The 26,864-nt window shown below is 42.4% G+C and overlaps 2 protein-coding genes across 5 annotated transcripts in view; one reads left to right on the top strand and one right to left on the bottom strand.

Moving 5' to 3' along the window:
* The first annotated feature begins 1,333 nt into the window (after nucleotides 1-1,333).
* rfx2 (regulatory factor X, 2 (influences HLA class II expression)) lies at nucleotides 1,334-25,061 on the top strand. 4 transcript variants are annotated; one of them, XM_037468943.2, is made up of 18 exons: nucleotides 1,334-1,517; nucleotides 12,019-12,127; nucleotides 12,664-12,744; nucleotides 13,892-13,974; nucleotides 14,530-14,791; nucleotides 15,971-16,045; nucleotides 16,892-17,073; nucleotides 17,267-17,386; nucleotides 17,988-18,109; nucleotides 18,661-18,779; nucleotides 21,248-21,360; nucleotides 21,514-21,665; nucleotides 22,013-22,110; nucleotides 22,368-22,517; nucleotides 22,616-22,824; nucleotides 22,916-23,069; nucleotides 23,162-23,204; nucleotides 23,439-25,061. In XM_037468943.2, exons 2-18 carry the CDS (start codon nucleotides 12,020-12,022, stop codon nucleotides 23,558-23,560), a joined length of 2,193 nt encoding a protein of 730 aa, XP_037324840.1. In that variant the 5' UTR covers nucleotides 1,334-1,517; nucleotide 12,019; the 3' UTR covers nucleotides 23,561-25,061. The 4 variants fall into 4 exon arrangements, with proteins under 4 accessions (XP_037324840.1, XP_037324841.1, XP_037324842.1 ...); XM_037468946.2 differs by lacking the exon at nucleotides 1,334-1,517 and adding an exon at nucleotides 11,554-11,647 and having other exon boundaries at nucleotides 12,018-12,127; XM_037468944.2 differs by lacking the exon at nucleotides 15,971-16,045.
* fcho1 (FCH and mu domain containing endocytic adaptor 1) overlaps nucleotides 25,062-26,864 on the bottom strand; it is a 35,547-nt gene continuing 33,744 nt past the window's right edge. Inside the window, exons 25-27 of the mRNA XM_037468941.2 lie at nucleotides 26,768-26,832; nucleotides 26,005-26,172; nucleotides 25,062-25,456 (exon numbers count right to left, since the gene is read on the bottom strand). Of these exons, the coding sequence (XP_037324838.2) occupies nucleotides 25,428-25,456; nucleotides 26,005-26,172; nucleotides 26,768-26,832 (262 nt within the window). The 3' untranslated portion in view covers nucleotides 25,062-25,427. The remainder of the gene's footprint in view (nucleotides 25,457-26,004; nucleotides 26,173-26,767; nucleotides 26,833-26,864) is intronic.

Consider the following 26,864-nt stretch of genomic DNA (forward strand, 5'->3'; position numbering starts at 1 on the left):
GCTTAGAAAACCTAGTTCTCAAGTAAATGGAAAAAGAAAAGTAGTTGAAGAAGAATCCAGATTTTATTTCATAGAAGCTTAACTCTCAAGCCCTATTGAATAATTCACTATTTTACTCTATCTCCATTAAGTAGGGGGGTTTAGGAAGCTCATTTAGGAATGGACAGACCAAATGGAAGCAGCCGAGGTCGAGATAACCTGGACTTTGGTCTCCTTACTTCCCATTTTCATGTCAATAGCGTTGTTTGTGTTCTTTCCGTAGGTTTGAAAAAAAAATGAAATAATTCAGTTTCCCTCTAAACCCATTTCTTATTTATGTATTATGTTACTCCGTGCTCTTGGGGATGTCACTGTAACTTATGTAAACTGACTATTGTTTTGCTTTGAATGAACTGCTGAGTAAAACGTTTCCATCCCGTTCAACACTAAGACCTGATAAAGCAACCCACTCATCTGACACACCGTGACTATCTTGTGTAACAATATATGATGCCACCATGTGCTCAAGATCTGAATCGCAGTGTCTGTTTGCACAATAACCTTCATGTGTGATAAGCTAAATATAATATAAGATATATATATATATATATATATATATATATATATATATATATATATATATATATCTGACCACTCAAAGCGCTTTAACACTACATGACATCATTCACCCATTCATACGCTAATGACAGGACCTACCATACACAGTGGGTCCTGCCCATCAGTAACTGTTGCAGGTTAGCTGGGCCTGGGATCAAACTGCCAACCCTCTGATTGGACGACTGTGCTCCCCACTCACCCACAGTCGCCCAAACAATGAAGTAAACAGTAACAAGTAGTGTAGATATATTGAGAATGCAATGATGATCAAATCCAGTAAATGAGAGAATAATGCAGGGAGCTGTTGAGTATTTATTTCAGTTTAATACAATCAATATGTGGAAGAGAATAAAAGGTATAGATCTACATTGTAATAAAATCACTCAATTATCACAATCTGTTTACAGCAAACTATGTTTCCACAAGTAAACTTTGTGCATAACAAGAGAAAATAAAAAAGTAAGTACACTGCTGAAGATGTCGAAAGAAATGTAATAGAACTAATCTAAAGGAAAACAAATGTATAATATGAGTTTTAAAAAAGAGGTCTTTACTACTCTGCTTAATTGCCTAAAATGATGTAGTATGAATAAACTAAATTAATCTGAACGATGACTTTTCATCAGTTTCTTTGCTAAGTGCGCCCTCTAGCGGTTTGATTAAAATCTACATCTTTATTGAGTTGGGCGGAGCTTTCTTCGTGGCCCCTCCCTTGTACAGTGAGGCCCATGACGTAGGCATTCAAGGGTAGCAACAGTTGCCTCGAGACCCCGTCGCGCCATAGTGACTGTAGCCGTGGAGACAGTTACTTACCAACGGGCGCAACACTCAGTAACAGCAGCCGCATCTGGAAGTCACCGTGCGAGTGGGAGAAAGGTTAAAGAGAGCAGAACCACGGCAGAACTTTTCTCAAAACAAAGGTGACTATTATCTTCAAAAAATGTAAATGCCAATGGATTCTGAATTTTTGCGGAAAATTCTTGGGGTTCGAGTGCGTTACTAGCACATCCAGGTTATATTTCACAATAACTTTCCCTTCTTCTAGGCATCCAGCCCAAGTTAAATGGTTCTACGTTAACTGACGTTCACCTATTACTAGCAAACGATTTTTGTACCTGGAAAAAAAAGAAGCTCTGTTTTTACTTCTGCTTAATCATTTGCTCCACCTAACCCACACGCCCTATAAAGCGGTGAGGTTACTCCAACTCAAAATAGATATCACTTCACACTTGTTGCTCCGTTCCGTGGCGTGTTTGTGTCGAGCAGTGAACGCACTTTCAGCCCAATCCCGGCAGGATGGATGGTGGGGCTACCAGTCGAGCTAACTTACAGCTAATGCTAACCACCGGCAGAGTTCGGCTGGGAGTTCAGCCGTTTGTTGCGTTGTTATAACGGCAGGTCGTCTGGATCGTCCCGACACGCTCACACGTGTGTGAGCACGTCACTCCGACATTTTTTTTTAAAAATAGGTGGAATTATGGCCAGATAGACGTTTGTCCCGGTGCTTAAACTGTAACTAACGTCCGTGTCGAGCGAGCTGTAACTCGACAGGGGGGGGGGGGGGGGGGTAGCTTTCATTTCACCATCTTCTCCGATGTGATGTTCATATATATTCAGATATATATTCAACTGGATCAGAAAAGGGATTTGAAGTTATTACGCGGTCGTGAACGGATATGAACTTAAAGCGGCGACGTTACGACGCTTACGAACGTTAACCGATCCCGGTGGTCTCTACCTGAGGAGAGAAATCACCAGATATAACAAATCCGATTCTCCAACACAATCAGGATTCTTCGAAGGTTGCTGTTTAAATGGAACAAACTGCTCCACAAAGTCATGGTGTTTTTCTTCTTGCAGAAGTATCTTGAAAAACTGGATGTGATGCAGCTAGGTGGTGCTGTGCTGGTTCTTCTAAAACAACCCGCTCTCGTTTTCACAATCGCAGGAGAGTTATTTAGCAAACGGTTTTATATGTAAACACGTTAAACTTACTTTATATAAACCTCAGGGGGGGGGGGGGGGTCACTGATTTCGTCACAAGCGAAATGAAAGCGGCTTCTACTAACCGTTCCCGTTTTCCTAACCTTTGCCGGTTGGTCGTACACCGGAAGGGAAACTGTCGGGACGTGTTCTGTGTCATTGTTTCAGTGACAGGTTTGATCGGGCTTGTTGTTGTGTGACCTCTCATGTCAATCTGTGCTGGTGAAGGAAATGAGCCGCAATGATTTCAAATCCTCCTTTCATTAGCTTACAGAGCAGCTGTTGCTGGGTCCCAGTCCTTATCTTTTTGTTTTCACCTTTTGAGATCCTGTCTCTTTGTGTCCCCTGTGATACATTCACTTTATGGACCGTGTCCTCAGAGCCATTCGTAATGTGGTTGGCAATTGAAGCATCGGGAGAAATCTGTCTGGCATTTATAAGATTAAAATGTAGTGTTTATGAAGAGATTGGATTGTTCAGGCCGTTCTAACCAGCTACACACAGAGATGACAGCAATGAAACTCTCAGTAACCCCCATCCACCCCACCCCCAATTTGAGCGTTACACGGTTACGTTGACATGGCAACTCAATATACAAATACAGCAAATTCATGGAAAGAAAGAGGATGGCTTGGGCCAGGGGGGGAAATGTCATCCCTTTGAAAAGTCTGTGTTTGTAATCAGGGTATTTTTTTATCTCTCTATATAGTGAGTGAGTAGCGTTGACTTGTAGAGGCAGGTCAGAAAAAAGACTTGAACAAGTGGATAGCTGCCTGTAGTAGAGCAGTTCTAATAACAATATTGCCTATTTGAAAAGGGGTGATTTCATTTATTTTTCTACTACTGCTAATCTGTGTGCATCCTGATTTCCCCTTTATTGGTCTAACCTTCAGCCCATGAATGAGGTTTTGCCATAGGCCAATTAGGCATAATGTTCTCTCATCTTGCCTTCTTTTTTAAAGTAATCTGTAGAGTTGCTTGTATGGATATTCTAAGGAGTGTCCACATTTACCCGTGTGCCACTTGGAGTGTTTTACAGTCCCATGTGTGTGGTGTAGTGCAGTTCAGCTATCAATAGGACAGCTGCAGTGGTCACTCGGGTAGCGGATGTCCCAACACAGCTTTTGGTCACATGTTCTCTCCGTGTGAGTGTGAGGCACATACATGAGTGTGCTGTGTTGATGTGCTTGTGTACGTGCGTCTGTTATTTCTGTCTGTCTGTCATTATTTTGATGAGGCCTAGGACTGCCCCTGGGAGAAGTTCTCCACCCAATAGCCTGCTACGGATACAGACCCATGTACCCAGTCACCGTATTCGTATCGGGTTGCATTTACCTCATGTTGTGCTAACCGAGGAGCCTGGCTTTTGCACATTTCATTGTTATATTTACACATTTAATGGGTTACCCCATAACCCGAGTCAAAAGCATGTCAGGAAATCACAGAGCAAAGCAGGATAAGTGAGAGGAGAATGCCTTGTGGGGCTTGTTAAGTGGAAATTAACAGTGTCATTTGTTCACAATGTTACAGTTTACTAATCTCTCTAATTCATTTATTTGTGAAGAGCTTTCATCCAACAGATGTGCTGTTACCATTTTCTAAGAATCTGTTGAAAGGAAAGTAGTTTTCTGGTGACTCTCACATCACATCTTCCAGCTAGAAAGCTTTTGAAAATCAATGTCGGCTTACGCTGCTAGGATACAAAGAAACAAATGTGGTTTTATACCCCCAAAATGTTGCTACTGATTGGCCCTTGCATATGGCAACAAGTTAAGACTTGTTGTGAAATGAAATGTTTTTCAGCTCGTCTGTGTGTCATCAGCATTCTTAACATTCCACCTGTTGTATCGTAGCTACACAACTGCTAATTAAATTTCCTGCCACAAACAGCGGACAAGGCAGGCCATTTGCATCACAATGGCTGCCCACCCCTTCCCCCCCATTTCAGGCAGGGATAGTAGCTCAGCCCCCCCCCCCCCCCACCACCACACACAGCCCATCCTCTCTTCACTTTCTTTTGTTGAGTTTTATGCTAGCTTGTTAAGAGATGTTTATTTGGCTTAAAGAAGAACTTCTGTCAGTGTAAACCTGCCACAAAAGTAATTACCAGAACCAAGCCCGCTTTGCAAAGCAGCAGACCCAGGGGGTATTTATTAGATGGCATATGCTTTCATCAAGTTGTCCATGGTGGAAGAAATCCCCATTTCAGTTAGGTTTAGTTCCTTATTCACTTCAAAGAAGAGCACATGTTAATGTTTCAATTTTAAAAGCAGCATTGTATGCTAATTGTTGTCATGTTGTGTTGCCTTTCTGAAGAGCATTTCAAATTGTAGTGTTGTACTGTGATTGCGATGTCTTGCCACTTACAAAATATGGAATCTCATCTAGGAAATGTTGAATTAAAAAACATTTTAGTCAAATGGCCCATAATGAAATAACATGGGGAGTAGTTGGTGGTTTGAAGCCTGGCTGCTCCATGTGCCATGTTGAAGTGTCCCTGAGCAAGGCACCCAACCCCCAATTGCTCCCCAGGCTAAATGGTTATGGCATGGGTTATAATGCAATGCACGTTGCTTTGGATCAAAGTGTCATTCAAATGTCATGTAATGGATAAATTCAGTAAAAAAAATAGGAATTTAAGGAGCACCCTACAGACGGGGAGACAGGATGTCTCCCGTCAGCACCTTTTGATGATTTCTAGGATGCAATTTACTGAGCAAGACCACTTGTTCGATCCTTAAGTAATGGTTAATGGTCTGGAAATGACGCTGAATAGAATTTGATGAATTAACATGTGCATGCTAGTGGTATTAAGTATCTCACAATTGACCGCTAGCTGCCACAAAGATGATTTTAAATCTAGACCGGGTTCAGTACCTCTATTCAATTTAGATGAACTTGGGTTCAATTTTGACACTACCAATTTTAGATTGACCAGAAAGTGAGTTTTAATGGTTGCTGTTTTCACATTGCCCCGTCTTGAACTGTTAAGACTGCGCCACTGGATTAAATATACATTTCGCAACTGCAATTATTAGCAGCATATTTTTACAAAAAACTTGCTCTAGACCCAGCTAGTAGGGACCATGTCCTGTCAAATGCAGAATAAACCCATGTTTATATCTTCATAATGTCTTGTATGTTTAATTATACACTTTATAAATACAAAAACAAATATTCGGCGAGAAACACCTGGATCCCTCTCAAATTTCAAGTGATGACTCAATGTTTGTGCCAGGTAGCGTCTGTGGAAGCATACTGTACATCCAGTGTGACGATTCTCCAAGTCGTGTCTATGTGGACCGACCACTTGCCAAAAAGGCCGACTCCTCCAGTGTAACAAAAGGCTGTATCTCATGCCAGCCTCTTAGGTCATCTTTTCAGAATGTGGTTCCATGGGAAGTGAAAACACAACAAGTGAAAGCATATTTAAGGAGCTTCAGTGTGATGTTTTTGTGCTTGGCGTAAGTATCATTACATTCCACGTGTTACGTTACTGGGCCAAGTGGTGATTGGTTCTGACTTCCTTGCAACCATAGATTGCAACATTACTACCTCCGAAGAGTAAGTTATGTTTGTTCTTGTTAACCTGTAAACGGATTTCATAGAATGATGTATAAAGGTAGGTCGCTGCCCAAGGAACATGGGATTCGCACTCGTCATCCAATTTGAAAAAGATCTCCTGTTTCTTGTAACGTTCCGCTTTTGCTTAAAATAAATTCATTTAAAATCTTTTGATATTTTCTATTATTAGGATTTGGCAGTCCTGGTACGGGCGTGTTAGAGTTTTAAGATTGGTTCCATTGACTTAGCTGTGGCAATGGACTATTATTCAATAAAATCTATTGGTGTTTCCGTGGAATCAGGATGAAATCCTATATGGAGATAATTGTCATACACAATTGTTTTGCAAAAATTCCTAGAATATTTAATTATTTTTTATTAAGGTTTTTAATTAAATGAGGACATGACAAGCCATTAAAATGTCACGGATTTAAGTCACACAACAAAAACACATGCTTATTCTATATATACGATTTTTGAATTATGACAAAACTATGAATAAAATGATAATAAGATGATAATATGTTCTGGGGTTATGCTAAATATGAATAATGCTGTGGAAATGAGGACCAAAACGGATCTGCAAGAAGCCCAACAGTAACTGTCAGCATTTCTCATCGGTCTCTCCTGAAGCAGCCAGGTGACAGAAGTTCCCTCCTTTGTGTCTTCTGTTTGACGGCCTCAGATAATATTCAGTGATCCCCAGGAAAGACACGGATGGCCACATGTAAAAATAGTCTGCTTGTTACCATGTCCCCGTGTCCTCGTCTTTATGGTGTTTTAACAGTCTTTTCTTGTCAAAATGTTTAGTTTGTAATCCTCATTCTGTATCTCAAGATGTTAAATGTTAAGGATGAGGGGTGGGGGTGGCTGAGAGGGGTGGGCAGCGGAAATCTGGAAAGGGTTAGAAGAGGTAGGGCGTTGGGGGAGGAAGTTGCGAGTGTAGAGCATTGGCGAACACACAATCTCCATGGCAACGGTTTGATCTTTCTCTCTGTGGCTGTTGGGCCACATGGTGACAGGTTGTGCTGGTGGCCAGTGTGGGGAGTTGAGCTGGGGGGGGGACGGGGGAGGGGGGGGGGGTCTCTTGGATCAGAGACAACGGTCTGTGTCTCCTATTTCTGGTCTCTTTCTCTCCCCCTCTCTCTCTTTTTCTTTCACTCTCTCTCCCTCCATTAAACTCTGCCGTCTACAGACCCGAAGAGCCGCTTTGATTGGATTAGCCATGAATTAATGCGACAGGCTTGAAGAACAGCCTCTGTTGTGTAAATCTCTTATCATATCTTAATTTGCTGTTTATGTGAGCGCGTGTGCCTCTGTGATCTTACAGTTTTTAAAATCAAATCAAAGAAAAATAACATTTTTGGTTAGGGAAAAAAAGGACTTCTAAAATCAGGGAACAAACACTGAATCTTTATTAAAGACGTGTTGCCCGTCCTTGTACATTTAAAGGTTTGACAAAAGAATGTCCCTTTAAAAGCGCCTGTCTCTTCTTCAGTATGTTATATCTTATCCTGAGTTAGAAAAAGGACTGCTCTGGATTTACTAACTCCTCAGCCAAAGAAAGTTTGGAGCGACTTCACTGCTTTTTGAAGTGTTGTTTTGGGGTGGCATTAACAGCAACCTTTAAGAATAGACTATTGTTGCCCTGATGACTTAAACATTCCTCCCCATTTTGAGCACCAAGTAGTTAGAAAAACAGAACACTTGATCTTATATTTTATATAACTGAGACAACTTCCTCCATGTCCCCTGGTGTCTGAAATGAATAGCTTACATAGTATTTATTATTGTAAGTTTCTACTTAGTGAGAGATAGAGGCATCAGGTGGGGGGATGGCATTGTTTGGTTTGGGAAGTATTCTGTTGGTTGCATAGCAACAGGCTCCTGGAAACGGGAGTGGACGGTGTTGCCACTAGCAACCGTTGTTGCTCAGCAAACAATGTGGGCCAATGCAAACATGAGCCAAGACTGTGGGCTCCTGCTTTTAATTGAACATCTGTATGTGTTTTTCTCTGATTGAGCCCTGTTTAAGTTAGATGTCATTGACATATGTTTAAATCTTCTCTGCACTGTTACAAAGAAGGCCATAGCATTAAGGAGGTTTTATGAGGCCACAGGGTTCTTTCTAATGGTTTTCTTCTTTTTTTCCGTTTTGCTTTTAAAAGTCAGGTAACTCTAGAAAGGAGTGGTTGTTGTTGCAATGTTGTTAAGTGCTCATCTAGGATATTCCTGAAGGAAACCAGGCTCACAGACCAGACACGACAACAGAGTGTGTGTGTGTGTGTGTGTGTGTGTGAAGTTGTCTCTTGGTTGAAGGCAGCTCATCCAGAGCAGCGTTTTTGCGGCCGTGGGTCCTGCTGTGTTCTACCTTTGTGCTTTTCAGAGCTGCTGGTGGGATACTTGTGTGGCTTTTGACCTTCTTTGAGCAGTCCGCAGAAAGACTCCTCTGCCTGCATTCTAGTTACTCCCCCTCTAAATCAATGATTTGGCACATGTCACCATACCTATTAATGGTCACCCTAGTGCCTTAATTGAGCATTAATGGATGGAAACTTGCAGGTTAGTGCTCTCTTTTCGGATCCCCCACCATCTCACCACTGGCACAGAGGATCCCTCAGACTTGTCACTTGTGCCACTTCCGCTGGAGAGAAGGAAAGGAAAAGAAAGGAAAACTGGGATTACACTCCATAGACACATTCCCCTTCTTTATAAAGATGAACAATTTTAATGGAATGGGAGAGCTTTGACATAGCTGTGCTAATTGTGCACTGCGCTAACAAATACATTGAAGATTAACTCAGAGGGCAGATTTGTGTACACCGTATGGTGCTTGGACCATGTGCATGTCTGAAGATAGACACGTATCAGGAGTTTCAACACAGGCCTCCTCCACTCAGAGGTGTTAGTCATGAAGGCAGAGAAACGTCACTGCCTGTGGCAAAATCTCCACACATGGAAAATGTGGTGACACACCCAAATCTGTTCTGTAATAGGTATACTCTTTGATTTGTATAATGAAAACATCAGTGCCCCTAATTCCTAATTGTTGATTTCAAGTTCCAACTTATGGGTAAAACCAAACACTTTCCTTAGTTAGTTGTGTGAGTAGAAGGGGCGTGTGCTGTGGAAAGTTCTGGGCTGTTGGTTTGGTTAGCCATTCTGTATTTATTTGTATTTTGTATTTTGATCACTTACATGTAAGTAATTGGTAGGGTATCGAGAATCGATTGGAATCGGGACTAGCTTTGCGATTTACCCGGTATCGTTCAAAAGTTTAAAATTCGATTCCTAGTTTCGATTCTCAGTCCGCCGGCGCCGACCGGAAATAGAAACCGCTGAACACCAACGAAGAAGCGCCCACCGGAAGTGTTAGCATAACAGCACGATCGAACATGTGTAGCGTGCGTCGGCGGTCCAAAGCGTGGTTACACTTTTCGAAACAAACCGAAAACTCGGCAATAAACTCCAGGTTGTTGTGAAGTTGTGACGCATCAGACGAGTGTGCGCGCGGGTGCCGGGTGGCCCGAGCGGAGCGGTCCTCTGTTAAAATGAGCAGTGAGGCTGGCGCTGCAGTGAAAAAAAAGATTGTGCTAGCACTCACCGCGTCGACCGCTAGCACCCCCCCCCCCCCCGACCGCTAGCACCCCCCCGTCAGCGAAAGTGTCCCTGGTTTGAGGTTGGGAGAGTTGGCCCCCCCTGTGTGCTCCGCTGCCTCTTCCTCTGGCTCCAAGGGCCCATCAGTGGGAGCAAGGTAACGTTTAAGTACCTGCAGCATCATCATGTGGAAATGTGTTTTTGTGAGGTTTCAAAAATAAAGCTCTCTTGAGGAAAGTGTACCCCTGTTAAAATATATTCATAATTTATGTTTATACAATATTCAAGTTCATAGTTTGATATTTATATTGTAGTTGAAAACAGCCCTGTTAGAAATTCATAGTAAAGTTAATAAAAAGTTCATAGAATTCACATTGATGGAGACTATTTCCTTCAGAAAGACCCTTGGTTAGCTAGCTTATTTAAAATATCTTAAACTTAAACTTTTTTGACCCTGCCTCTTAAAAGAATCTGCATCGAGAATCGCTGGGAACCGGAATCAGAATCGAAATCGTTCAAATTCAAAAGATACCCAACCCTATTTGGTGGATTGATACATTACATTTCAATCAGAAAAAAAGTGTGATTAACAGACTTTCTCCTCCTGCGAGATTTAGCATGATACAGTACTGGACAATATCCTGAGCCATGTCAGACGTGAGGTTTGATTCGGGTTAGCTCGACATTTGACATTCTGTTTTTTTGTAATCATCCTTTTTAACTGTGTGAATCATCTGGTTGCAGAACCTCTTCATGCTGTTATATTTAATGGTTTAGGTGGTTGTATAGAGTGCTTTTAATCCTCTATCGGCATAGTTTTGAACCCTGAAAATGTTTCACTAAAAAGTATGTAACTCCATTTTCTTGGTTGGAATAATTTTTGGTGGAATATATTTCCTCTTCCTATTCATCACCAGTTGGGTTTCTTGATAGAGATACGTCTTTCCCTTTTTAGATCTTCTCTTATCTGTTAGATTTTTTTCTATTCCATGTTATTTATTAATACACTACTTACTACTTAGTACTTTTCATTAAAAAAAATTGGTCGGATCTCCAGAAATCCAAAAGTCAGCATTGGCTGCACCTGTTGCTTGTATCTAACAGCTTAGCCCTTTAGATGACTGCCGCCTAAGTGGTGTTCATCTAATCTCTTCCAGTAAATTCAACTAAAATGATTGCGCAAGTCTTGTGTTCTGACTAATCACGGCATGTCCAGAGCAGGTTGCATCTTGCAGTCTCTTGCTGTAATGCTACAGGTAAACACCCTTCTCTTGTTCACCCACTGACGTTTCCTGTTGCTCCCGGATTTTTGCTCATCAATTCAACCCGCCCCCCAACTGTGTTGTGTCTCCCTCTCTCTTATTCTTATCCTCCTCCCCCTCTTCTCTTTGCAGTTGCACTCGAAAGTTCCTGTGCTAGTGCTTTATAAGGGGGGATAGAGGACTGAATGGGGAGGGGGAGGAGGAGGGTTGAGTTGGGGGTGGTCGTCATGGATTCCTCACCATAGCAACCGACAAACGTTTACAAAGCATTGAGGAATTTCCTCATATCAGCTGGATTATTGGAGCCCTCGGAGAACAGCTTCATACAAAACAATCGCTGGATATCATGAGGACCCCGTCAGGGGCTGGAGCCCCACTGCCATTTTCATCTTTTTCCCCCTTAGTTTTTTGTTTTTTCAGGGAGTGGGGAAGTTTTTTTTTTTTTAACTACTTACTCCCCCTCACAGTTCCATTCTTCTCATGTCCCACCCTTGTTCCCGCTCTTTCCCTCTCTTAGCGCTTTTAAGAGAGCCTTTGTGTCACTCATTTTTAGTTCCCCTTCTCTATGCTGTGCACACAGTCAACCAGTGGAAAGCAGAGTGGTGACAGTACGTTTGGTCCTCAGGAAGCAGCTCAGTCATGTTGATAATTCCAACTCCTGTACTGTGTGATCCGTCAGAGGGGCCAGTAGTGTCTGCGTAAAACTGTCGCGCTGCTTATTTTGCCAGTGATTTCAGTTCAAAAGTGGGCTCTGAGAGCTTCACTGATTCAGCTTGACTTGGAAAAGGCAGGAATCCCCCCCCAGGGAACACGGAAGGCCCTGGTGGCTCCAAAGAGAGAGAGGGTAGGGTGGGGTAGAAGGGCATTTATTTAACATGGCTGTGCATGTGAATAATCTTAAAATGCTTGTATATTTTTATTTCAAGCTTCAGTGTACCTATTAGACTGTTATTAAATTCCCCCTTTTCATACCTTTTTCTCTTTTGCATTTCCTCATGTGTCCACTGCAACCCAGCATGCAGAGCTCAGAAGGAGGCTCGGACACCACGACCAGCGTGGCAGCGCTGCGGACATCATCATCAGCTCAGGCCCCTGTGGTGCAGCCCGTGCCGGCCTCCCAACAGGTACGTGTGATGCCAGGACGGATGGGGAAGTCTTCAAGCTCGAGTTAGTAAACATGAAAAACATGAAAAATTGAAAAATTGACAATATTTATCATGAAGGTAAATAACAGCGTCTATTCTTAGTACTCACAGCCTTCAAACAACAACCCTCACGTTAACGGCTTCATCCTGTCTCATTAACTATAATGTTGATTCTAAAAGACTAGTTATTTTGGAAGCCAAAGCAGCTACTTTGTTATATTTGTGCTCATGCCTGGTGTTTAAAACAATTCACAGCAACAGAGGAGCACACTAAGAAAATGCGGTGAAGATGCGATACTAAACATACGAGCGGATGTGTGACTGTCACAGAGAGGTGGTCATTTATGTTTACAATGTGAGGATAAATCTATCAACGCTTGCTGCAAACCTCGGTGGCTGTGGGGGAAATGTTTACCCCGACCTGTGTTGACTGTCATATGTTTACAAAGAAGTGTGTATGTGTGTGATTGTACGTGCATACCTATGTAATTGAGTTATGTCTTGTATCCACACAGAGGGTGCTGGTTCAAGCTACAGGCTCAGCTCAGAAGGGAGGACAAGTACAGCAACTGTCAGTACCCAGGGTTCAACAGCAGGTACACAGTGCTGTACATACTTATACAGTACTGTGAAAATACTTGTACACCCCTTGACGTTTTTACAGTTTTTTAAGATCAAACTATTTTGTCCTTTGTGACTGAGCTGGAGACATATACTGTGTTTTCCAAGAAAGTAACACAAATACTACATAAGCAAGTCATTATTTAGCTGGGGACACCGGGGCTTTATTGTGTCACTAATATGTGATTGATGAGTTTCTCATTCAAGTCAGAATTTACTTTAAGGTTAAATAATAACAGACGGCGGCATTGTAGCTTTGTTGTTAATGAGTAAACAAGTTAAACAGTAACCAAACCATGTTGGTTTAATGCAGATCCTTTCACTGCTCAGAAGGTCCTCATCCCAAGCCAGTGCCAAACTGTTTCTCATGCTTCCTGGGCCCCTCCCGGGTGTACAAAGCGTCTTTCTCTGGCTGAGCCTGACCCACTGCCTGCGTACATGAATAACATAGAAATAACTTCTTAATAGATATTTATGTAGGTTTTAAATCGACTTCGCCCCAATGAGTGTTGATTGTTCTGGGTCTCAGTGTATATAATGGCAAAGCTTGGTGCTTTCTGGGGGCTTGAACCACATCCCTTCATGATTGTATGTGTTGCATCGATTCCAGTGGTGAAAACCAGCAGCTGACCCAATTGTCTCGTCGCTATCTTTATGTATATCATTTGTTATAAATGTTTTGATGTTTGTCAAATCAATCCTGTCTTTATTAAAGTATATTTGAATCCGTTTAAGTTAAAATAAATTCAATTATGATTTTGCTAACTTTGTTCTTAAATAAACCGTAAACGGTAAACGGTCCAAATTAGGTCCCCTTTTAAAATACAGTACTGACTTTGCTCCCTGAGTATAGTAGAACCTTGGTAGTAATTAAATAATAATAATTATAATAATATAATAATAATTTAGAAAGCAGTGTATTGTTTTGACACAAAAAACAAGGGGTGTACAGAGTTCATGTTTGCACATGCCTACACTCAAACAAATGTTTTCATTTGTACTTTTATGATTAAAAAGAGCCAGCTCGGCTTATAATTCCAGTTTGACTTACATGTGTATAAATAGGGAAACATAAATAAAGATTTCCTTTCCCTGCCCTGATTTCCTGTTGTCTCTTTGTAGGTGCAGCAGGTGCAACACGTCTACCCATCCCAGGTCCAATATGTAGGAGACGGCGCAGACGCTGTTTACACCAACGGAACTATGTAAGCAATGTCACATGACTTCATAAAACAATTCAGAATGGCTTCAAAGTATACATTATTTTTATTGTGTGTTCAAGTGGATGTGAAGTTCAACTCAGCGATGTATATTTTTCCATTGAAATATAGATTTTTGGTAATAAGATGTCATCTTTGCACGATGATAAAGTTTTGCTTTTCGAAAGTAGCTGCACTCCAAAAGAATTTATCTTCAATAATGAATGAATATCTGCTCAATGGAAAGCAAATGGCTTTCTAGACCACTTTTTTCATTTTTTGTATAGCCAAATGCTTTTACAGAGGCTCTGCTCAAAAGACAATTTGAGCTAATTAAATCTAAAGTGATTTTTTTTACATTTTGATTCTAGCATGTTCAAATGTTGCGTACCAGTTATATTATTATTATCATAACCCAGGGAACGGTATTCTGGTGCCCTTGGAAAATAATATTACGAAGATTAGAAAATGCTCCTAATCAGCCAATTATTTTTTATGAAATTGGTTTGCCAACATCTTGGGAATACATCCTCATTCCTAATTACAACCATCTCTCTCCAGCCGAACCGCCTACTCCTACAACCCGGAGGCTCAGCTGTACGGACAGAGCAGTGGAGGGACGTACTTTGACTCACAGGCTGGTGGAGCCACGGTTGTCTCCTCTGCGGGGGGTGGGGTGCCCTCTCATGGCATGGTGGGCATCGCGATGGACGTGGGCAGCAGCCACATCATCTCCAGCGGAAGCACCTACCTGATTCATGGAGGAAGTATGGAGGGAAGCCGCAACCACATATCCCACTCATCCCGCTCCTCCTCTGCTATGGTGAGTAACTCCTATACCAATGTTTGTGATACTCTGAAGCTCTCTGAGGGATTCATAGGCTAGTAAAGATAACAAACAAACGTAAAATCAGAGCTTCACAACCAACAAAGATCCGTGTCTGATCTCATATACTTCTGGGAGTATTTGTCTTCCTCAGCTGCCATGTGGCCAAATTCTGTTTTCTAAAGAATGTAAAGAAGTTGTTACTTCTCTTAGTACAACTGAGCAGACTCTCCAACTACAATGTGGCGTCGTGAGACTGCTACCTGAGCCTGTGTCCTGACTGGCCTGAAAGACAGAGAGAGACACACGGTTTAAGGCAACCTGAGTTGGGGCCTCGTGGCTCTGTAGTACCGCATAGAGAGAGCGGCGCAGTACGGCCCAGAGACCTGTAGAACCGGGACACTGGCTTAAATAATTCAGCGATGCCTTGTTTCAGAGGTTTTCACAGCCACTTGAGCGCCTTGCGAAACAAAGCAACCCCTGGGGCTCATTACCATTTGGCCATGAGCCCTCTGGAGCCTTCTTAAGGTTTGGAACGCTGCCTGCTTCTTTTCCTCTTCTTCTACGTCTCCAGTTTGGCTGCAGTACCACATATCTTTTCTTTTTTGACTTTTTCTTCTGCAGCTCAACAGAATGGCCTTGGTTTTGTCATGCATTTGCCCCAAAGGTTGGAGTTTTTTTGTCTAATGACAGGATAAAATGACAGTGGGTTTTATACCACTCCTGCTTGTCTTGTAGGTACAACTCACTCTCTGATTTTCACCTGATCTATAAATTATTCCCAAGTACTTTTTTGATGGGACTAGTGTGGGGTGCAGTTAAGTTAAGCTTGTTGACCTGTTGTCCTCACCACTTGATTTGACCTTTGCCCCTGTTTGTGGTTTACATTTGCATACATTAGAGTGCCTGACCACAAACCATCACTGAGCAGCTTAACCCAATGAGTCCATTGATTTGCATGCTTTTGTCAGCCAATAACGGGTTTGGCTACAACACTGATTGATTTTAATGGAAATGCAGAGATCTGGCTGCTTGCTAACAGTCTTATTTCCTTTTATCTGTTTTAATTTTTTTTTTATTTATGTTCCCATCTCCTTTCTTACCTCTCACTCTCCTGCCTTTTTCCTCTTCTGTTTTTATTTTTTTTTATTTTTTGCATGCTTCTTCTTTCTTTAGCTTGAAATGGCGATTGAAAACCTCCAAAAGTCTGAAGGAATTGCAAGTCACAAAAGCAGCCTGCTCAACAGCCATGTAAGTCAACCAGGAACATTCTTCCAAAACCACATAAAGGAAAATAAAAACAACAAAAGCTGAACCTAAAGGGCGTGTGTTCTACTTGCTCCATGCAAGGTCGAACACACAACCTTCTGCTAAGTTTACTTTGCTCTGTCCCACTGACATGACGAATTTTTCCAAATAGTTTTTGTCCTTGGTTTGAACTTGCGTATGCTATCTTTTTTTTTACTTTCTTAATACCCAGCATGGAGTTCAATTGTTTAATCCTTTCCCAAAATATGTTTTACATTTAGGCATGCACTGTGTCTCATTAAGTTTATTGCAACCAAACTGGTTTTTGATGTGTATATATATGAATCTTCTTAGATTACATCTAAAAAGATTAATGTGTCCATCCAGAAGACATTTGTGGTTACGGGTGGCTCTCTACCAGCTCCTGACCTCAGCTGGGATCTGACGATATCTGCACCTAGTGTCTGAAGTATCTGCTACGCAGCTGATTTGTAAATTATAATTGGAGTTTGAGTTTATTTAATTGGGCTGTTTCAGAAAGACTTGAAACTGTGTGTGCCTCAATTTTGACTTGTGTTGGAATGAATAGCACTCACAGATGTTTGAGTGTTCACTCCATCAGCATTTCCCTGTGCTGTAGTCACTTTCTGGTTCAGTCAGAGTAGCCTCAGCAAGAGTGAAGTGATCTTTTTGGTATTCAACCCCCCCTAATCATGTGATGCGTGTGTGTGTGTTATCTGTATTTTGATGCACTAATCAGATGCACTGCCCCTCTTCATTGCTGGCTACATTTCACAGAGCCTTGTATCACTGCAGGGTCTCACCCATTGTGCAACTGTGTGTTTATAGCTGCAGTGGCTGCTGGACAACTATGAGACAGCGGAGGGCGTGAGCCTGCCCCGGTGCTCCCTGTACAACCATTACCTAAGGCACTGCCAGGAACAGAAACTGGATCCGGTCAATGCGGCCTCCTTCGGCAAGCTCATCCGCTCCGTCTTCATGGGCCTGCGGACCCGTCGCCTCGGTACCAGGTACAAACAGGAAGAGGTTGTCGCTGAAGATGCTGATAACTGTAATCATGTAATCATTATAGATATGACTCGTGTGACGATGCTTATAGGCATGGGAGACTAGCTGATGGAAGAGGATAATGATGGTGATTACACACATGGCAAGTCTTCTCCTCTTCACTGGTTTCTGGCTTTTCTCTCTTGAATCTACCAGAGGCAACTCTAAGTACCATTACTACGGCATCAGGGTGAAGCCAGACTCGCCCCTGAATAGGCTGCAGGAAGACACCCAGTACATGGCCATGAGGCAACAGCCTGTCCATCAGAAACAGAGGTAAGCCCTCCCCCCCCCCATCTGTTTTTTTTTTTTAATTTGTCACAACAATTTTCCAGTTTGCCTATTTGAATAAATATTAAGTGTTTCTTTGCCTCTCTTTCTTGTCCTTTTCACTTTCATTCGTGGTTAGATTTGTTTTTTCTCACCAATCTTCTAACATCTGCACCTTTTGTTGCAAACAAGTGAATTCATAGAACTTTGTTAGCAAAGATCTGAATGTATTTTCAAAGAGCAAGAGACTCCTTGCTGCCACGAGGTAGGATGGACCTTGTGTTAGAGGGAAAACAGACTTGAAACGTCATAACCGAGTGGGAGTGAAAAGGCGCATTTCAGCCTGGTTGTAAGTCACTTATGCAACAATGAGTATATCAGTAAACCAGAATAATATTACAAACTATTTTTAAATCGTGATTTCATTTTAAACACACTCCTGGTCAATCAATAAGTAGCGTTTGTAATTGTTGCAGGTGCTCTTACCTGGGGGGTTGAAAACTTTCCTTGTCCCAGCCCTCAATGGCACATTCATACCTATAATGTGTTTTGTTATACTTTCAAAACCCAACCAACATAATTCCTTTGTCTTTCGCTGCATGTATAGATTCAAACCTCTCCAGAAGGTGGACGGTATGTCTGACAGCCTGTGCGGGAGCTCACAGAACTGTAACAACACTCCAGAGCAGTCTGTGGCGGCTCAGAGCCAACACCACCAGCAGTACATCGGTAAGGGGTCAATTAACAACTAAACATTAAACATTGTTAAGCATCTTGACTGTTTAAGCAACACAATGTGATCTATCCAAACAGCTTTATATACAGTAGATGGAATTATAATGAGTTGTTAATGTTGTATGTAATAAAATACAAGTTACATTTGGTAAATAACCAATTTTATCACCATATAAAAACCTGAGAAATATTAAAGCCCCTAATCTGGTGCTACCAATCTCACATTATTAGTGAAACAAAGTCCACCTGTGTGCAATATTTGTAATAAAGATTAAATTCATTATTACAAAATGAAAAAAATAAAGCAGCAAAAATAACCCGCCAAAAGAGAACTGATACACACGAGACAGGAAGTGGAAGGTAATAATCAGAGAGCCAACAAAGAGACCAAATATGGGAAGTTTGGATTGGAGTCGATAGGACTCCTTCATTGGAAAGTGGGCCAGAAGAAGTCTTTGCTTAAACAGGAAAATAAGGAACACACACACACACACGTGCATGTGTGCAACTGAAATGAGTGACACCTGTCGACATTTTTCACACAGATACTTCCCACAACTTGCCTCCTTTCCCCTCTCCTGACTTGGGCACCCAGCCCCTCCCTGAGCGCATCAACATGAATGATATCAAGAAACTGCAGACGCTCTACAGAGACCACTGTGAGGTACAGCTCTATGCACACGTTTACACATGAACATGGGAATCTGGTATGAACAGGAGGCTGATTCTAGGTCATTGTGGAGCTTTTGTGTTGAGTTTGACTGCATCAAATGGTGAAACACTTTCTTTCATTATCAGGATAACCAGCACAAAGTTTATTTTGACACAATCACAACAGTTTACAGCTCAATCACTAAAGCAGTGTTTTCTCTACCGTTTCTCTACCATTTAAAAAAAACCTAAATAACAATGTGCAAATGATAATGCACAGTCAATAATAATTATTTTTAATAGGTAACCTTTTATTATTATCAGTGGGTAAACCTGTCATTTCAAAGAGCTACACGTTTAACAAAGTGGACGTAGTGGAGGAAGGTGACACTTCTCTACGGCGTGAGAATTAAGGTCATTTTCTCCAGGCCGCACTATCGATAAAAATGTTGAATAAATGCTATTTAGGGAAGTCTACACCTTGTCTACCACCACAAAATCTCACTTGTTGGTCCCGACCCGGTCCTTGTGAATGACTCCAGTAAAGCGCTAAATGTGTGGGAAGCCACTGCTGAAAATGGTCCACTAATTACAACAAATCCACTAATTACTCCTGTTTGAGTGGCATTTGCTTAAAACAGCAAGTTCTAAGGGCAGAGGCTCAATGAGAGGAAACTACAGGAGTCACGGGGTGTCCAGCTTCAACAGACCTACCTATGACAGACAGTTAGAGGATGCATTAGGAAGAGCAAGCGCATTGCATAATGACATTTCACAGGTAGGTTGCAGTCTCACAATGAATGTGAGTAGGCAGAAGAATAAGCCGCCAGGATTAAATGCACTAGCGTACAAATAACATTAAAATCTGGGGGGTGGGTTTCAGACAGGAGAGTGGCTGTGATTAAAGAAGCGATGCTCTGCCTTTATCATATTATCCCTGCCCTTCCCTTGTCCAGCCTCACCACGCTCCCTTTGTTCCAGCCGTCTTTTCATCTCTGTGCAGCTTTCAAGACGTGCCAATTAACCTTTCAGCGCGCTGGGTGGACATCTTGGTGTCTTTGTGGTGGCCTCCCCTTGGGCCTTTGTGTTGCCTTGTCTGTGGACAGGCACATGGGCTCCTGTCTTTGTTTGCCAGCACATTTCTGTCCCTCTCACAGCTCAAATGCCTCTTTGTGTAATGTTTATGCATTTCAACCAACCAACAGTGACCTGTTAACTCATTAGCCAAAACATTTAAAGTTACAACACAAATACAGTTGGCTAAAGTATTCTCATATTTCTATTTGACTTTCATGCAGTTAGAGTAATGTTTTTGAGCAGGACTTGACTTTTATCCGTTGTTGGCCATGTATTCATTAACGTCATGGTAACGACAGTCAATTCTTAAGGTGTCAGCTGTAGCAATAAATGAATGGTTGAGCACAGATGATTAGGTGTTTAATAAAACTTTGAAGGGGGTAATAAATCTCACTGTAAGCCTCATTAACTGGGATGTGTATGTGCACAGATGAGAGGGGTTAAGATACGTGATTCCCTGCCACAGGCCGCTCATTTGTGGGACTGTGCACATGAGCGTCTTATTTCTCCTCCCTTTTTTCCCCCTGCAAGGCACGTTGTTTTTCCTATGTGTCGCAAAACACTTGTTCAGTGCGGACGGGGAATTCTCCCTTTTTGTTTTGGAGTTCAGTGTTTGACCTGTTGCTTGGGGCAACCGTAAACAAGGTTTCCATGGAAACAGCCGGAGAGGAAGCAAAAACATATCATGTGATTGAAGCCAACGCGGCTGCGTAACACGATCCAGCAGCAAGTGCATGTCCGGCCACAAAGAGTAAGCAGAGAATGTCTGCGCAGTGCGAACCGTGAGCTCAATGCAGAGATGGGCTTTGACCTCTGCTTCATGTGGTCAGGCTGACAGTTTAACTTCCACGCCGCTGCTTTTCTTTGATTATATGGGTTTAAAGTTTAGAGTGAATCCGTTGGCTCTCGTCTCAGACTCTGGTTACTGCTTCCTCTCCAACCGAGCCCTCACACTGTACTTTTATCATTTCGGATCACCAGCTTGCCGCTGCTTCCCATGCACGCTGCAAAGTGTTCACTCGAGTGCAGCCGGCTTCGCTTTTCTGAGAGCCTCATGCATATGAACAGGAAAGAGGAAATCAAGTGGGTTAGTTCAGGTCATCACCTCGCTGCTAAACGGAGACAAACGCATGCAAAGATCTACGATACTAATCTGCATTTCAAAGGAAGCCAAGATAAAAAAAATAACTGGGCAAAATCGGTCCAAAAAACTGCCGATGAAGCCTTCTCGGATCCTCCTGATGATTAATGTGCGGGGAGCTGTGCTCATTGTCTAACCAGCAGGGCCGGAGTGAGCGAGAGGCTGCTTGCCTGCCTGTAGAAACTTTGTTGTGTGTCTGGTTGCCATGGTTCAGCTCTGTATGTTTTGTCCCCCCCCTCCCCCCTCCCCCCAATCCCTTGCAGGCTACTTTGGATGTGGTAATGAACCTCCAGTTCCACTACATTGAGAAACTCTGGCAGACATTTTGGTATTCAACAGCGCCATCTAGTGACGGAAATACAACCATCCCCAACAGGTCAGATGACATACACTACTACTGTGCTTACTTTTAAATGAAGCTAAAGTCAAGTCTCATTTTCAAAAGCATATTATTTGAACCATTTTAATCCACAGGTCGCAGTATTTCTAATGATTGTATTTGCTGTGTTCTCCTCCCGTCGGTGTGTAGTGACGATGACATGGATGGTGTGATCCCCAGAGAAAAGCTGGTGGCTCTGTGCAAATATGAACCAGTCCGACTATGGATGAGGAGCTGTGACCACATCCTCTACCAGGCTCTGGTCGAGATCCTCATCCCTGATGTGCTCCGTCCTGTTCCCAGTCAGTACTATTCATGTTTGTATTCATTAGGATTTAAACAAGATGCTATTACCAAGTAATAATAAGTTCTCAATGTTCCACCATAAACTATTTGAACCCTCAATAATTCACATACCAGCTCCCAACATCTGATGTATATAATGGCTGGTTTATGCACACAGTGTAGTAAAATACAGGCAGGTTTTCCCTCCTTTTGTGTGAAAGTTAACACATCAACCAACATTATACAAACATGAATGGCAATAAGGGAGTTCTACTCAAGTTGAGGGAGTTCTACTCAAGTTGGGGGCGTTTGCTTGTGGTTGTAGTGAAGTGTGTTTGTAACCCAGGCTGCTGTGTGTGTGCAGGCACGCTCACTCAAGCCATCCGTAACTTTGCCAAGAGTCTGGAGGGCTGGCTGACCAACGCCATGACCAACTTTCCTCATGAGATTATTCGCACCAAGGTAACAAGAGCTGTTCCAACGGTTTGATATTAAAGAATGTGCAGTGCACAAATCAGCTCCTCAGTTACTTATAACCATGTCATGTGACTCATTTACAATGCACAGAACCCGTATCGCAGTAATCTGAACACCAGATTAGATCCACCCATTAAAGATGGCTGTAGTTTTTTAAGTAGCTGCAAGTCTCACATTTCCACCATGTTCACGTTGGACTGACTTCTAGACATCCTTTTGTCATTCTAACACCTCTGCTGTAGGTGGCGGTGGTCAGTGCATTCGCCCAGACGCTGAGACGTTACACCAGTCTCAACCACTTGGCCCAGGCAGCCCGCGCCGTGCTGCAGAACACCTCCCAGATCAACCAGATGCTCTCTGACCTCAACCGGGTGGACTTTGCCAACGTCCAGGTCAGCATGTCACAGCGTCCCTGTTTAAGCAATGTTTCTTTACCTTACCCGCCTTGTGGTTCCTTGCTGAATGTGGTTGTGTGTGTTTTGTCTAACAGGAGCAGGCATCGTGGGTGTGTCAGTGTGACGAGAGTGTGGTTCAGCGCCTGGAGCAGGACTTCAAGGTCACCCTGCAGCAGCAGAGCTCTCTGGATCAGTGGGCTACCTGGCTGGACAATGTGGTCACTCAGGTCCTGAAGCCTCACCAGGGCAGCCCCAGCTTCCCCAAAGCGGCACGCCAGTTTTTGCTTAAATGGTCCTTCTACAGGTGCGAGGGGAACTAGTGAGGCTCTTTTCACTTCCCTCCCCGCAAACGGCACTTTGTACATGATGCGTTTGTTTCTGATTTCTTCCTGCAGCTCCATGGTGATCAGAGACCTGACCCTGCGGAGCGCGGCCAGTTTTGGCTCTTTCCACCTGATTCGCCTGCTGTATGATGAGTACATGTTCTATCTGGTAGAGCACCGAGTGGCTCAGGCCACCGGAGAGACTCCTATTGCTGTCATGGGAGAGGTAGGACACAAGATACTTCTGTGTAAACTGTTGGAGTTTCACTTCATTGTAATCATGATAATAACTACTGATCTTTCATATGTTGAACCCAGTTCAGTGACCTGACCTCTATGATGCCTTCACTAATGGAAAAAGGTAAGTCTATCTGGGTTTATCTGTAGTTAATGCAACCAGTAAAAGGAACAGAATCAATGGACCAGGTTCATTACTGAATGAAACATATTTTAGTCTTTTAAATGGATCTGAAATGTTTTGTCCAAGTTGCTCTTCCTATATTTTGGGAATGGATTTTTATTAAAACTTGTTCTGAAGATGGGGATTTGTTATAGGCTCACAGTTGACATTTGCTGGCTGTTTTTGTGCCACTAGATGCGTCCTTCTCTGATGAGATGAGCGACCTCGGCAGTGATGCCGATGTGTCCCGGGGGCCGACTGAACCGGCTGTGAAAAGAGAGCGGATCGAAATGAACCACCCTCTGCAGGAGATGTGAGTTACGTTACTGAGAGCAACAGCACCTCCCCAGAAAAAGGCGAGCCCACAGTGGCATTTGGGGCGTTCAGTCGGTGTGCAATGTACATACACACAAGTAGCAACGTCAGTCCTTCCCTCACTAGCAAATGATACGGACGGGGACCTTTCTCCTGGAAGCTCTCTTACTATTATTATTTTTTATTCACAGGGGTGTAACACAGGTCTAAATCGTTTGTTTTTGTTGCAACTGTGAATGACTATGTGCAGTACCTTTTTATTGGATGTGTAACTTTGAGTGGTGGTGTGTGGTGTTTTTGTTTTTAAATTTTAACTAGCTGTGCCATAGTGTCATTGGAGTGCCTTAGATCGCTAACCTTGAAACCACCACTACCGATGTCGCTGTGCCTCTACCGCAGTACGAATGTATCCTCTCCAAACCTCAAACATTCAAAGCACCTTTAACATTGAGAAGCGTGTAGGCGTGTGTACTCGTCGTTGCCTCTGCTGCAGCTTGTAGCGAAAAACAAACGCACAAACACAAAGTAAATTCAACAACAACAACATGCAACCTACTGACCCAAAGGACTTTTCCCTCAGTCGTCCCCACCAGGCAGGGAGGTCTGTTTACCTCAATAGATTTATATTCCGTTTGGCTAAGATGACATTAGGGACGTATTCGATATGTAGCCAGCGTTGCAGTTGTGTGTCTCCCAGTGTGAATAGTTCTCTACTAATGTTTTTAAACCCTGTGACGCTCCCCAACGTAACGATGCATTCGGTAGGTTCAAATGAAGTGACTCGTGGTGAATCTGGTGTCTCATACTCAGCCTCCTTTCCCAATGAAAAAGGAATACGCGTCAGAGCGATGGATCTGTAAAACCAAAACCCTCCCGACTTCAGATATTTGACCTCATGCTGTTACTGAGATTAAAGACTTATGTTCGGTTTAAAATATATAGAAGAATGCAGTGTGTTGTTTGGGGAGTTTGTCCATAATACATTTTAAATATATATATATATCTTTGTGTGGCCTTTGCCTAATTTCTCTCCTCACACTGTATCAGAAGAATATCCTTTGATGTGTAATTGATTAGACTGGTTTGTGTTAAAAATCTGTTTCCAATGTGTGAAATTCAATTATTACTGTGGCGTTACTGTGCCCGAGTACGCTGTTAGACAAAATACATTTTTATTTATATGAATGATTCGGATTATTCCTTGAGCTTGAGTTATTTAAGGCTTTTGTCACAGTAATCTGCCTTCAAGTGCTTTGGAGCATATAAAGTCATTTCTGTACGTACTTTGTAATGTTGTTTTAGATTTTTGGCGGAGGATTATTTTTTATTGAACTAGATTTGGTTCTTCTTACAAGTATACTGAACCCTTATTTTTGTGCATTTTCAAACCTGTTCTTGACTACACTTTAACTATCCCAAGGAAAGATGGTCTGTAATAAACTGCATAGTTCAGCTGTATTTTGTACTTGGTCACAATGTGTAATAAATTGGTGTAAACCAAAATGTCTAAGAACATTTATTTTTATTTTAAACATCAACATCAGATTAACAAAGTTTTTTTTTCTCAAGGTATTAACATAATTTAAAAATCCTATAGTTTAAATAGCAACTCAGTTCCAGATAAATTTATTCCTTTTGTCTAATTCAGATTCAATAGGAAAGAGTTTGCTGCTTAAGGCAGGAACAGTAAGTGTACAACGCAAACACATTCAATGAGACAGGAAGAAGAAAAGGCTTGGTCCTAAAGCAGCAGGACACAGTCAGAAGTAAGTGCACATTGTCTTCACCTCTCCTCCATCTTCATCCTCTGCCACTGGACTTGGAAACAGTGCAAAGTTCTGACCCTGCAGCGATGTTCCTCCACACGCTTCACAAGGAGCAGCTGGCCATGTACTTCCCTATAAAAACACAATAGATTTAACAAAGGGGAAAAGCTCTGCCCAGAACACATACACTAGACTGCTGATTGTCTTTAAGATATATTAAGAGTTATTTCATTTTATTGTTTATTTGGTTTCCATGGCATGCCCTGCTATGTCTTTGTAGGACTGATCCACTGGTACATTTTAGTACAAAAATAATTCACAGTATAGTGTTTCATAAAGACTCATGGTAATAAAATGAATGTTTTTAAAAGTTTAAATAAATGCAATAGTATAGTACGTTATAGAAGTCATTGTATGTCATAACAAAAACGCAAAGGATACAATATTGTAAAAAGAAACCCCCTAAGAAGGCAGAATATTATATATACATATATATAAAATGTACCATATGGTACGCATAGGTACGGCTGCCAACCGTCCCGTATTACCCGGGACAGCTCCAGTCCCGATTCCCCCCCCCCCCCCCCCTCTTCTACTATAGTCTACTATAATTTACTATACATTGAATTATCTAATTTTAGTTGCTATCAACCCCACAATCCCTCTCTCTGTGTACGTACCTGTGGCAAATCTCTTCTTGACCAGCGACATGCGGTAGCGGCTTCCCACCAGCTGCACGTCCATCCCCGACAGCGAGGCCCCGGAGCCCAAAAACTGCACAGCCAGGCTGGGGGGGGGACCGCGGGGGACTTCGAGGCACTGCCAGCTGGCACACAGAGTCCCCGAGCCTGGGACAACACACGCAGGAACCAGCTTAAGAAATTATATTTGAACTTAGTACATTATTTAATGACGTTACATTACAAATCAACAATTTCATTTTCAGGAATGGTTTTGATTATTGTAAAATTCAGCGCGTGGTAAGAAAGTTTAGATGTGGAAATGGAGCCCAAAAACAGGATTTACATTAACAAAGGGGGAGTTTTCCCTGTAGTGAAATAATTCAGATGTCATTTGTAATAGTGTTTGAACCGTTTATCGCACTTTGTTATTAAAAAAGTCAAAGTTTTTCTTCTCCTTGTTATTATTATAGTGAAGAAGAAGGGATACCTAAACACATCTGGAGTCACTTTTCGACTAAATCCACCGAGACGTAACGTCACAAATACAAATGTTCATAGGTTTCCAATGACAAGAACTTCTTTTTAGTCATTAAGATGTCCCACAAAATAACCCGCCCGACCCACCAGACGCTACTCGTGTAAAGCAGCGCAATCCAACAGGGAGGAGCTCATTCTAACAACTCTGGACAAATAATGAATGAGGCGTGTGGCCTCGTGCTTTAGTGACATGAGCGTAAAATGAGAGCCGCAGCGCTCGGACCTTTGCTGTGGTTGGTGGGCGAGATGTTTGGGAGTTTCCACAGCAACCGTCTTTCCTCTGCGTTCCTGCAGAGAAAAAACAGTGAGGTCAGTGAGGC

This window comes from Pungitius pungitius, chromosome 7 (genome assembly GCF_949316345.1).
Source record: "Pungitius pungitius chromosome 7, fPunPun2.1, whole genome shotgun sequence".
NCBI classification, from domain to species: domain Eukaryota; kingdom Metazoa; phylum Chordata; class Actinopteri; order Perciformes; family Gasterosteidae; genus Pungitius; species Pungitius pungitius.